This window comes from Ascaphus truei, chromosome 3, assembly GCF_040206685.1.
Source record: "Ascaphus truei isolate aAscTru1 chromosome 3, aAscTru1.hap1, whole genome shotgun sequence".
Classification (NCBI taxonomy): Eukaryota; Metazoa; Chordata; class Amphibia; order Anura; family Ascaphidae; genus Ascaphus; species Ascaphus truei.
Window position 1 is genome coordinate 338,491,446 of NC_134485.1, and position 13,619 is coordinate 338,505,064.

At 40.3% G+C, this 13,619-nt stretch overlaps 1 protein-coding gene across 3 annotated transcripts in view; it reads left to right on the forward strand.

Moving 5' to 3' along the window:
- Positions 1-13,619, forward strand: part of SLC4A8 (solute carrier family 4 member 8) — a 423,930-nt gene that overhangs the window by 403,258 nt on the left and 7,053 nt on the right. For all 3 annotated transcript variants that reach the window (XM_075591636.1, XM_075591637.1, XM_075591639.1), the window contains 2 exons: positions 4,685-4,822; positions 9,113-9,213. In XM_075591636.1, coding sequence (XP_075447751.1) covers positions 4,685-4,822; positions 9,113-9,213 — 239 coding nt within the window. The remainder of the gene's footprint in view (positions 1-4,684; positions 4,823-9,112; positions 9,214-13,619) is intronic.

Below are 13,619 nucleotides of genomic sequence, written 5' to 3' on the forward strand. Positions count from 1 at the left end.
TAATTGTCTTTTTCATTTTTTTCATTGTATTTATTTATTTTTATGTTTTTGCTTGCCCATTGACTGATACTGTATTAATCTGTGCCCCTTTAGGGTGACGGCCAATGCATTTTTTGTTATTTTTGTTATTTCTTCGATTTCTGTTAATTGTTTGGATTAAATTGTTTTGAATTTGGATGGCTTGTTTTTAGTACATTTTAGGATTGGTTAGCATTTTAAAATAATTATTTGTTTTGTTGGCTAGTGGTTTTATTTATTTAATTGATTTGTTGGCTTCTGGTTTTATTTCTTTAATAGATTGGTTGGATAGATGTTTATTTATTTGTCTTCTTATGTTTTGGAATAACAACATTGGAATTCTTTTGCTGTTTTAGTGATGGATTAATGTAATTGATGTGTAGTTGAGGCTTTGGAGTTCTTTTATTGTTGGGATGTTTAGGTGCTTGTGTATTTCTTTGATTATTGTGTATTTTTGGCCTTAATTATTTTTATTAGGTTGACCATTGAGTGATATAGTGGCTTATCATGCCCATATTATATGGGTATGATATACCACTGTGCCAATCAATGGGTACAGGGTGGTATAGTAGGGCCAGGGTGGGTGGTTAGGCTTCCCGGGTGGGTAGCGGGGGACTGGGTTAACCCCTTAATTACTATAGCGGCTATTAACCGCTAAGGTTATTAAGGGGTTAGGGGCCATTAGATTGTATTTTTTCTTGTATTCTTGCTGGCATCGGAGGACATGGACCTGCAGCATGCTGATGTGGACACCCTTCATGATGGCAGGGGTAAGTTGAATGTTTTATTTACTGGCTGGCTAATGTTTGATTTTATAATGGATAAATGCACTATTACCCATATCTGGATACTACTGTAGTAATTTTGCCCATTACAGGTAGTCCTCACTATCCAAAGTTTCACTTTACAACCAATGGCATATCCAACGCTTTCAAATGCAACCCTACGGGCCATTTTCATCACCGGACTGCCTGTACTGTATGTGTTTGGGGGGGGGAGGCGGTTGCTGGTGGTAGAGGAGATGGATAGTAGGGTTGTTGTGTTTTAAAATATTTATTGTGGGTAGTGAGGATGGGTGAAGTTGACATTTAGCCCTTGGTGGTTGTTTATACCTACCAGGTGGGTAGCGGGTGGGGTTAACCCCTTCATTAGTGCTATTAACCGCTAAGATAATGAATGGGTTAACTCCACCCGCAAACCCCCCCACAAGGCCTAAACACCCACCAAGTGCCAATACCACCTGCACCCACCCCCACTACCCACAATAAATAGGGCACTGGTCATTAACCCCTTCATTGCCTTAGCGGTTAGCCGCTAAGGTAATGAAGTTGCCTATAAATGCATTTTTATTGGATGGGATTCATGCCGGGGGTCTCCAGTGCTGATACTAACATGTATCGGCTCTGGAGACTCCCGGCATCAATACGATGCAGGAAAAAAGCATTTTTATTTCTAAGTCCTCTTTCGCTACCTTCTTTGCAGGTTCTCCCCAGCCTCAAGCCAACTTTTCCTGGCGTGAGGATTTTGGGAGAAACTCGCCATTCTAGAGCTGCGATTACCCTCGATAAGCTAATCGAGGCTACTAGAATTGCACCAGTTTCAGAACCTGCCGATAAGTGGCTTATAGCCGCTCACCCGGCGATCTTTTTTTGACGGCTGACAAAATTGGCGATTCATGCCTTTATCGCCCACTTATCGAGGCTTACTGAATAGCAGTAGGCATTTTGGCCGAACAGGACTCTATAAGTGGCTTATCGAGGCTTATAGAATAGGCCCCTTGGTGTCTATTGATTCATGGGGCATGTTTAAAAATTCACTTAACTTTTAGCACCAAGACACCCCAACATTGAAAGAACTAAAAAGCCTCAACTACACATCAATTACATTAATCTATCACTAAAACAGCAAAAGAATTCCAATTTTGTTATTCAAAACATAAGAATACAAATAAATAAATATCTATCCAACTAATCAATTAAAGAAATAAAACCACTAGCCAACAAAACAAATAATTTAAAGTGCTAACCAATCCTAAAATGTACTAAAAACAATTCAAAACAATTTAATCCAAACAATAAACAGAAATTGAAAAAATAACAATCAATAGAAAACAAGCATTTACCAAAAAATGCTTTGGCTGCCACTGTATTTATCTGTAGCCTAAAGGGGCACAGATTAATACAGTATCAATCAGTCAATGGACAAGCAAAAACATAAAAATAAATAAATACAATGAAAAAAAACTGAAAATAGGCAAGTACTGTACATACATTCAATATTTATCTTACCTTTAGAAGTCTTCACCCTTCGAATCCTGGCGTATATGGAAGCTCTCGACCTGCGACGTCATCACCCGCAATCCAACTCCATGAACCTTGAAGATCAGGAACAGGTAACAAAAATCTTCTTTTACTTTCTTCTATCTTCATCTGTCATTATTTTCTTATTTTATTCTATCTTCTATCTTCATCTGTCAATTCAAAACCCCATGATAAATCCAAACGGCTGTTGCCACATTGACTTCTTCCGCTAAAATGAAACGTACAGGCCTTATATAGAGCCTGTGACGTCACATCTTAGGGTCAGATGGTACAGCTCCAATTCGATTGGACGCTGTATCATGTGCCCGCCTCTTTTTTTATTTTGTAAGGATGGGACATCATCTCCAAGGGAGGTACATCACATCCTTAAAACAACATGTCTCATATCACATGGTATTACAGTCAATGGGATTGAAGATAATCCCATTGGCTGCTGTACCATGTGATAGGTCACATTAGTTCAAAACAATGTGACCACTTTAAGGGATGATGTCACATCCATTTGAACTAATGTGACTGATCACATGGTACAGCAACCAATGGGATTGTCTTCAATCCCATTGGCTGTAATACCATGTTATATGAAACATATGGTTTTAAGGATGCGATTTACCTCCCTTGGAGATGACGTCACATCCTTACAAAATAAAAAAAGAGGTGGGCACATGATACAGTGTCCAATCGGATTGGAGCTGTACCATCTGACCCTTAAAATGTGATGTCACAGGCCCTATATAAGGCCTCTACTGTACGTCTCATTTTAGCGGAAGAAGTCGGCGTGGCAACATCTGTTTGGATTTACCTTGGGGGTTTGGTTTGACAGATGAAGATAGAAGATAGAATAAAAGAAGAAAATAATGACAGATGAAGATTAAAGAAAGAAGATTTTTGTTACCTGTTCCTGATCTTCAAAGTGGATAGAGATGGATTGCCGGTGATGACGTCGTGGGTCGAGCGCTTCCAGATACGCCGGGATTCGTAGTGTGAAGACTTCTAAAGGGCTGACAAAATTGGCGATTCATGCCTTTATCGCCCACTTATCGAGGCTTACTGAATAGCAGTAGGCATTTTGGCCGAACAGGACTCTATAAGTGGCTTATCGAGGCTTATAGAATAGGCCCCTTGGTGTCTATTGATTCATGGGGCATGTTTAAAAATTCACTTAACTTTTGCTTTTTAAAAAAGTTGAGTGTATTTAGTTTTATAGTTGTTGGTCACTTTATGTAAAGTCAATGGAAATGCCATGATTGCTGCATAATGTACACATCCTCAAATGTGTAGGACGTTTCTAAAGGATATTTTAAATATGAACTTACTGAACACAAACACTGCATTGTGAAAATTGTGCATTAGTACCCTTTTATATGCAGTATAGGAGAAATAAATATTATTATTCCTCGAGATAACAAAAATACATATTAGTGATGTATTAATCTGTTAGGGATGATAAACATAAAAACAGAACATACTTGTTATTATTTATATACACTTGACAATTACATTTTTACACTACACTTTATAATAAAAAGTATGCAAACATGAAAATGAAATTGATTTCCCAAAGAGGTTACAGCCTGAGGAAAGTAAGAGAAGATATACAGTCAAGGCTTACACATCCTGATAGAGGCCATTCGCTAGAAGGATGTGTCAGGCTTATAGATGAGAATATAGGAAGGATATTTTTGCATGCTTGGGGAAGTGTGACTTTCGTGCCATAGAAGTAAACAGAATGACTGCAACTACAGTACCATCTGGGAGAAGGAGTGGCTCATTGAGTAATGACAACTCTGTTGTAATGTTTACAATTAAACAATAAAGAGTTTGAATCGAAGGAACCTGGTTCAATTCCCGGTGTCGGCCCCTTGTGACCTTGGGCAAGTGACTTAATCTCACTGTGCCTCAGGCACCAAAAACATAGATTGCAAGCTCATGTGGGCAAGCACTGTGTCTGTAAAAACTCCTACATGCTGCGTACCGCGCACTATACTGTGATTGTGCAGCGCTTTGAGTCTCATTGGGAGACAAGCGCTATATGAAATAAAGTTATTATTAGCATGGTTGTCGTGAAGTGCAGTGTCTACTGCAGCTCTCTTCTCTTTCTGATCATCCTGAAATATACCAGGGGTGCTCAACTCCAGTCCTCAACACCCCCCAACAGGTCAGATTTTAAGGATATCCCAGCTTCAGCACAGGTGGCTCAGTCGAAATTGAATACTGAGCCACCTGTGCTGAAGCTGGGATATCCTTAATACATGACCTGTTGGGGGATGTTGAGGACCGGAGTTGAGCACCACTGCAATAGACCGTGGTAATGTAAATAAGTAACTACTTTTCCTTGATGGCAGGTCCTTGCATTAGTCTTCGTTCGGAAAGTGATGGATTTCTGTTTCTCCAATCGGGAGTTGAGCTGGCTTGATGACTTGATGCCGGAGAGCAAGAAAAAGAAGCTGGAAGATGCCAAGAATAAAGCTACAGAATTAGAGGTAACACAACCATAATGTACTGTATTGTAGCAGCATTAGGAGAAGGCACATCGCAGGTATTTCAGCAGTAAAAGACGGGTCCGGGTTTCCCTACTTTCAGGAATTGTTGCAGGTTTGTAAGAGGAAATTCTGGCATTGAATTCTAGAAAACAAACAATGCAGTTGTGTCTGCATCAGGAGCTACATTTAAAAAAATGGAATGGTATTTTATAACTGAGTGTCGGTGTAACGATTTTTAAAGAGGTTTGACTGCAATATTGTGCATCGGAACAAAAAACTGAGATGAGCCGCAGTATTCTAACCAGTAGTAATGTGTGAACCTGCCTAAACTCACTTCAACAACGTTTTGGTAAATTTTTCAAGAAATGTGGAAGTTTGTGAAATATTGGAAAGGCTATTTGTTGATTTGTAAATTTAAAAATGAGCATTTGTCAATTGGTTTCATAAAATATTAGCGGAAGTTTTATTAAGGTGCTCTATAAGGCCCTGAACCGCAGAGGCCCATTACTGACTTACAGCAATGAAGCACCTCGTGCAGCTTCAAAGCACACAAACGCTAGGTAAAGTCTCATTTTGTGATGGGAAGGTCATTGTGTTATTTGTGATGGCCGTTAGTGATATGAAAAAGTGGCTTTGCCCCTAACAACGCATATCTGCAGAGTAGGGATTTGACCTGACACGGGGGAGGAGCAGAGAGCGAAACTTCTTCAAAGGTTTTGCCCATCTCTACAGATCAGACTATAGTGGAAGGCTGTCAATAGACCAACATAAGAAGAACAATTACTTCCTCATAGTTACCTAGTATCCTCATTATATACTGTACCATAAGTTTTTCTTTAAAAAGTGTCGTATACTGTCTGAAACACAAAATGGAATAAAAAATGTCAAATTAGATACAAAAAATATGTACAGGTGTTAAATCAGTAACAGTTACTGTTAATACCGTACTGTATGTGAGCTGGGGAAAATTTTCAACGTTATGGTGCAGTTATTATAAACAATAGTGTTATTAGAATTGTTGAATCTTAGAGATAAAATAAGGAAATTAGAAAAATTATTATGTAACATCTGCATAACTAGTAGTACTAGAATTTAGAAATAGACCAAGTAAACAAGTAAAGATAGAAAATAGTAATGAACCTGTAACCAAGCTGCGTGGAACACTCGTGAGGCCTTATTTATAAATCTACAAAGGCTTCATTGGTGGACCCTTAGTAACGGAATTAAAAGCTGTTAATATAGTTTCATTGGACATAGGACTCCCAATTATATACTTAGCCAAGAAAAGAACCAAGAAAGAGCAGTATCCCACAGGCCAAGTCATCTATTTATTAAAGTCTACTAGCTGCAAAAATTGGGCAGAACTGATACAAAAGGAAAAACTCCTGTCGCTTTCAATGGGACTTTTTTTTTTGATACATCTGGTCATTTTGTTTTTTGATACAAGTTTTTTTGCAACCAGGAGGCTTTGATCATTAGTCCCCCATGTCTGTGAAGAGGCAACATTAAAAACTGCTTGATTGTGTCAAAAGCTGATGATATTAATTATTCTGTTTTGTGTTTTTAAATTATAAGCCAGTATTTTCTGAGTGATGTGATGTTTCCCCTTCCCCTCTTTCTTTCTGTACCCTCCCCCTATTGAAAACGCAATAAAAACTATTTTTACATGTGACGGAGCGGCCTGTAAGCAAGGTCAGTAAGATGCTAAGACAGTGGTAAAGCGTAACTGTAGTGGTTTATTCTCCAAAACTACTAAACATTAAGTGCACTGTCCCTTTAAGCAAAACCAAAACATACAGTAAAATAAAATCCTATTCCCTTTAGGGAAACTAACTAACATTATTGTAGCCCTTTCTAATGGGGCCACCAGCTAAGCTGGTTATCAGCCCAAAACTCTATGCTGCAATATACCAGTCCAACAATAAATATACAGTCCTTATGTAAAAGAAAGATATATAAAGTTCTTACCTGGCGTTGCAGGGTATTCCCTTCCTGGGTCTCTGTGTAGCTCCTTCAGCAAGCCAGGAACCGCAGTTCCGGGGGCAGGCTGTGCCCATCCCGTAGTAATCTTTATCCTGGGTGGGAGTCCCAGCTGGACCCCGCTAGCCTACTTTCTGCAGTCCTAGGGTCCAGAACAACCAGGGTCACTCCTGGTTGGGAGAAGCCCCTCTACCCTCCTGGGGAAAAACTAACTTCCTGTCTTTAGCAACTTCCTACCTATTATCCCAGTACAATCAGGAGTTAATTATATCCCCCTCCCAGCTCAGGTAGGAAGCCCGACACCAGTGCAGTTTCCTGCCCTGTAAAGGGAGTTTAACTCCTTGAGTCCCATACAGTACAAAAAAAAAGCTGAAGATAGGTCAAGAGGAATTATAACAGAATAAAAAAGACTGACAAGAATAAAGGACATTTGTGGTTGTCTATTTTAGTATAATGGTATGGCAATGAATATTGAGTGTAAGTTGTTACTGTATGTCACAATGTTCAAAAGGTTGATAGGAAATGTAAGAGACCCTTTTTATATAAGCCTCTTTCTCCTCATGAAAAAGTAACAGCACATTTGTAAAGGAAGAAAAAAAATGTCTTCCTATATATTGTAGTGCTGACAATGTATGTAGCTCTGTACATATCATTCAGGCACAATAAGTCCGTTCTGCATCGAGCAGAGAGCCACTGATTCAATGATTACCTGTATACCGTATGTAAAGCGCTGATGTTTTAGACATTGTTATTCTAGGTCACATGATAATATACTTAGGACCAGCTTAATAATAACGCTATTTCAAGTCTTAGTAGTTTGCCGCAACAACATATACAGATGTAGCCAGATGTACTGTCCTCGGTGCCGTGATTTTCACTGTGCTGGTGTGGCTGCACTGCGGCTACAGATCTCGCGGCCCCAAGGACAGTAAGCTGCATAAAAAGATTAACGCTACAGGGTTCCATGCCTCTGAATGGCACCCTGCAGCATTAGTAACTTTTGGGCCATTTGCAGTCTGGAACCGTGTCCCCCTCGCTGAAGGTAAGAGATGCCGTTGTATTTCTCTCCCCCGTGGATGATGTAGATGCCCTTATATGGGGTTCTGCATCATGAGAAGCTATATAGCCATATTTGGTCATCTACATCATGAAGGGTGCTGGACAGGACATATAACACTGTTCAACACCATTGATGATGTAGATGACCAGATATGGCCATATTGCCTCACCCTCATGATGTAGAGCCCCATATAAGGGCATCTACATCATCCATCAGGAAGGAAATACAATCGCATTTCTTACCTTTAGCAAGGGGACGCAGATTCAAATGGCAGAGGCGGCAGCAGACAGGGACTGGACATAGTTGCGCAGATCATCAGAAAGGAGAGTTTCAGTGTTCTCTCCCTGCAGGATGGCCCGTCGAGCAAAGCATTAACGCTGTGGGGTCCCATTCAAAAGTATGGGACACCGCCGCATTAATCCTTCTGAGCCGTAAGACTTACTGTCCTTGTGGTCGTGGATGGGTCAAAGGGTCTCTGCATTTTTCTTCACAGCTACAAGGACAGTAAGTCTGGCTACATCTGTATTACATTATAACTTCAAGGAAGCTACTGTTTTTGCCCTACCTCCTACTTTATACAAAAACTGAGCCTTTGCAAAGTTATGCCATAGGCTATCACAAACGCTAAAATCAAAACACAAGCAGCAAACTTTTTCAGGACATTGGAAGCCAGAAGCATCTAATTATCGATGTGCTGTGTTATTGCATTGGTTGTACGTTCAATAATGACTCACTCAAAATAATTGGCTATTTTAGATGTAACCTTTAAAAAGATATACATGTACATCAATGTTTGCAAATGAGCATTATGACATTTAATTGATACTAAAACCATTGCTTTCATTTTGGGCCATTTCATGTAATGTAAAGTATCAAGGTGCTTTGCATCAAATGTAACACACTGTCATCAGTGAGCAATTTGAGGAATGTGTATTGTGGCAGTTTGGGAATTAGTTGCTCCAAGTAATATTACATTGGCGTGTACCAAAATGTGATCCTAACATTGGTTTTGTTTCCCCTTTTCATTGCATTAATTGAAACAGCCAGGTTTAAGGTTGCTTTAATCAGTTTCCTCAACAGATTAAATCAAGATGCAAGAAAGTGGAATAATAAGCATCACACGTGCTACGGAAATGAAAAAGAGGTGTTTTGAGCAAATTGCACCATCTCAATACATGTCCTGCTTGGAGTTAATAACTAACTTTCACTCATAACTGGTAACTAAGAAGCTGTCCATGTGCTTGTTATAGGAGACCGAGAAGATGCTGCAAGTAGGAGAGGAAAAGGGTGTGCAACTGCCCTTAGAGAGCAGAAAATTACTGGGCAGCCCGGGAAAAAACAATAATTCAAGGTACGACTTTACAGTAAAAAAATACTTAACATGTATTATTTGTCATGTTTGTAATGTGCAAAATAACAGATAGCAAACTGTCATTTTAAAGCTTTACTAGTAGTAAATGCTGCAACATAATGCAGCATTTTGTTACACTGTGAAAAAGTACAGTATTCGGAGTAGGACCATATAGTAGGAAACGGGATTAATAATCCATGTCCACCAATATCTTCATGGTTGTAGGTCCTCACTATTACCAGTGTCAAACAAATACAAATATTAATTGCCAGCCATGGCTGGTTCTGGCGATGCTTCTGCCCCCCCTTTCATGTAAATCCTGATAGCTGCAGGCTATCATCTTGGGTTTTTCCCATCCTCAGGAGCCTCTCTGAGTGACTGAGGTGGAGGTGGAACTTGGTCTGTGTGCAGCCAATCTGGGTGCAGACCTTGTGCCCTCCCCCTCTGCACTAGGGAGGAAGCTATTCCAAATTATAGTGAGTCCAAGTCTCTCTCTCAAGGGAGTGAGACGTGCCTCAGTTCCCTCAGGGAGGCTGAAGAGAATAACAAGCAGGCTTGGGAGGCCTCAATTCTGCCAGGAGGCCTGGGCACCATCCAGAAGCCTGGGGGCTTGAGAAAGCATACTACCTCTGTTGTATATCTCCAGTGGAGGAATAAGCCCTTTTGTTTTATATACCCCTGCCTAAGTCTCAGTCTATTGGGTAGGTGTATGAGAGATATGTTTCACAGTGGGGACTGTCTCCAGTACACATGGAGCCTGCTGTGAATGGAGGCATTGCACCAGATAAGAATCCAGCCTAAAGACAACCGAAAGCCTGTCCTGTTTCCCCATATCAATACGGACCCTAAGCATCTCTGGAACCTAACAGGTATGAAGCACCACACCACCGGTAGCAAAAGCCAGATCTCCCAGAGGAGGGGGGGAAGCAGCGCTGCACTAATATCTTTAGATAGGCAGAGAAGGAGGAGAATGCCTCTAGCATATATACATGCTATTTAGAAACTACTCCTATTAGCCATATTTAAATTAACTGAACTATGGGAGTTATTACGACACAGAATTAGTTTAATGAATCTAGGGTTTGTGCAACCAGAACAGGAATAGAATGTGAAAAAAATGAGGATCTCCCCAAAAAATGAGGCAAAACCTCAAAACTACCAATGCTTCTTCAATGGCAGTAATGAAATAATGAAATAAAGAGTTTATACAACAGTCTCTGATTCCTTCGGTTTAAAGTGAGCGTGTGGGGGAGAAAAGTTTTATGCATAAATCAATCCATAAAGTGTGTTTGTAATGGACGCAGCCAGGGTGGGGGGCTGAATAAGCAAAAGATAATCCAAGTGATTGATATTGTACTGCAATATGTTTGTAAAGTACTTACAGCGTCTTTGTTGCTTCCCTTGCCGCACCCTGTGTCCCACACCTTCAGTCAGCTGGCCGGTACTCACGATGAGCTGTCCGTGTCCGCCTGTCCGTGCTGTAAGGATGAAAGGACCCCCACACAAACTGCTCACAGTGCGTGCTCCAGCCGGAGATTCAAGTAGAAAAAATATTGGAAGAGGTGGTCACTGCCTTCTGATAACAGGAATCGCCAAGCGTAGTATAATAAAAATTAATATTTATTCATGAATAAACGGAAGAACACACAAGTAGTGTATACTCTAACGCATTTCATCTCAGTTGCGACTTTATCAAAGAGGATATACGTTATTTTCCCCAAGTACTGTAGTATTTTCACTGATTTACTGCAAAGCAAAGTGATTATCGGTTTCAGAATGCAGTTTGTGTGCCCATCTGGTAAAACCTTTTTGTCTCAGTCAACCACAAACTTCTTCTAAATGTACAACACTATTGCTGTGCAATGCAATGGTGAGGTTGGTTGACTCTTCCCATCCTATTCTTTAGTGACAAATAAAGTTAGGAAGCAAAACCAGCTCTCACATTTATTTTGGAACAAATCTTCTTGTACATCTTTACCTCTGTGTCATCACTCCCTGAAATAAACTGTGTCTAGTCCAGTCTTAGTACACTTCCAGATTGGGCTTCATTTTCCAATCTAAGGTCTAAAATGGTTTAGAGCTGGTAACACAGTGGGAAATACACCCTCTTCGCCAGGCAAAGAATAGATTAGTTTCACATGACTTGTTGTCCTCTTTATGTATTTGGGATGAAGCTTCATCCTCCTATTATGGAAAGATATAGCAATACTCGAACACACAGCGCCTCTGACAAGATTCGCAGCGACAACATGGACCTTTTATGTTTTATCTCTTGGGGAGGTGGGGCAGAATAGTATTTTAGATGGAATTATATTGGCAACACTGACCCTACGAAAAGAGGAGAATGCAGCTTTTTATAAAGTGCCTCCTTTAACTTTAGGTGGCAAATATGTTGGGGGAAAGGAGAGGAAGAGGGTTTATGACAGTTCCAGCTAATGGAAAAGATCTTAATGATGAGTAATCCCTGCCTGCTTCTCTTGTATTGAACAGCTCTGCTGTAAATATGACTCAACAGGCTGCTATGCTTTTTGTCCCCCCATTATCTTTTCCATCAACATGTCTTTTGGGATGGCAAACAGACTGCATAGTTGATAGGCAAGATAAGAAAGTAATTTCTTCTTCAGCCATCATGTGTGCTTGAAGCTACAGTACTCATAGTGCATGCTGCCTTCTATATCACTGTAATATTCTCAATGTTCACATTAACATCTTTAGCACAAAGAGGCATCTGATGGAGTGCACTCAATGTGTGATTTGCCACATCTGTTATGGCTCATCAGGAGCTCTACTGAGCTCATACAGCACATGGCTGTTGTGGGATTAATATCTAGAGATCCTTACAACCACAGCATGGCACTGTCGATCTGTTGTACAAACTGTCTTCAGTATTTTTGTTATTCTTTCTACCCTGACAACATTTTTGTAACATATTGTGTTCTAGGACAGGTGTTTTAAGGCAAATAATAATGTTTACTTTCACAAATGGTTATTACAGTGACATTTTCTAAGAACTGCTTATCACTGCAGGTTTGGCAATGATAGAGGATACATATGTGACACAAACGAATCCCTAACAAAAGCCCTGTGTGTTTTATGTTCATTAGAAATTGTAGTGGTGTTCAAAGTTATCATGCCTAAACTCAAAAAGCTTTCAAAATAAAAACATATGTTACAAAGTTTAAAATGCTAGAAATGTTGCAGATCTTAGTTGGTTTTTTTTTTTCAACGTCACTGCATTTTTTGGACATGTTTACAAAAGTATTTTTTGCTGTATTAGAATTTGCTGGAATCCAATGTTGTTCTTTAAAGTCCTACACAAATAGTTATAGGTAAAAATCTTAATACCTCAACAAAAAAAAAGATGCAGCGTGATTTAAAAAGAAAAATAATAAGAATGACATTAGCCCATATTAATACAATCTATAATGTGTGAACGTGTGTACAGATAAAGACCCCCTGTGCCAAAAATGGGTACGGATATATAGAGATATATATATATATCTCTATATATCCTTAAATAATTGTGCGTATTTAGTACGTTAGTCACTACCACACTTCATTGTCCTTTTGTAGTCTATATAGTAGGTGGGGAAGGTTAGTAGAGGGCTTCCTTTTCACGTTCATCTCCCAGCCACTTGTAATACCGAATCTCACTAAGATACAGAAGAGCACACCAACAATGGAATGGGATGTTTGGTCGCAGCTGTTTTGCTGTGACCAAATGACCATCGGCGTTGGGCCACAGAAGGATCCGCTGCTGGAACACCCGCTGTCGGATGCTTCTATGGTAAGTTTTACTTGTTAGGTTAGGGGGTTCATTTAAAGCGTTTGAGCACTTGGGTAGGGGGTTAATTTAAAGGGTTTTAGCACCTAGGTTAGGGGCTTTTAGGGTAAGGGCTTAGGGTAGGGCGTTTTAGGGTAAGGCACTTAGCGGCTAAGCGGCCAGCGGTGACGTGTCCCAGCAGCAGAGTGAGTTGCGGAGAAGGGCCGGTGGTCATTTGGCTGTGGTGACCGTCCGCAACCAAATGTCCTAGACCGCACCAACAAAACCAACATGGTGTATTACCTTTAATATGAGAAAGTAAAAAAATTAACAAAAACGCACTCCTATACTGTAGTCCTCCTTTTGTAATTAAGCACATCTGCGAATACTACCATATTCTTCCTGAGTCCTGCACTTGTGGTGATGCCAGAGAAAGCCCCTTTGCCCTCACGGTGCCTCAGCCTATCTCCTCCTTCTGCACTGAACAGTGCAGAGCAGCGTCTCATTCCTTTAGAGAGCTCAGGCACGCGCTCAAGTGATTAGAGTCTTCGCAAATTACATCACTGATAGGGACTACAGAACACTGCCTGTGTGCTCCAAGGCTCCAACCTACGCGTTTTGCAAGCTCTGTCTTGCTTCCTAA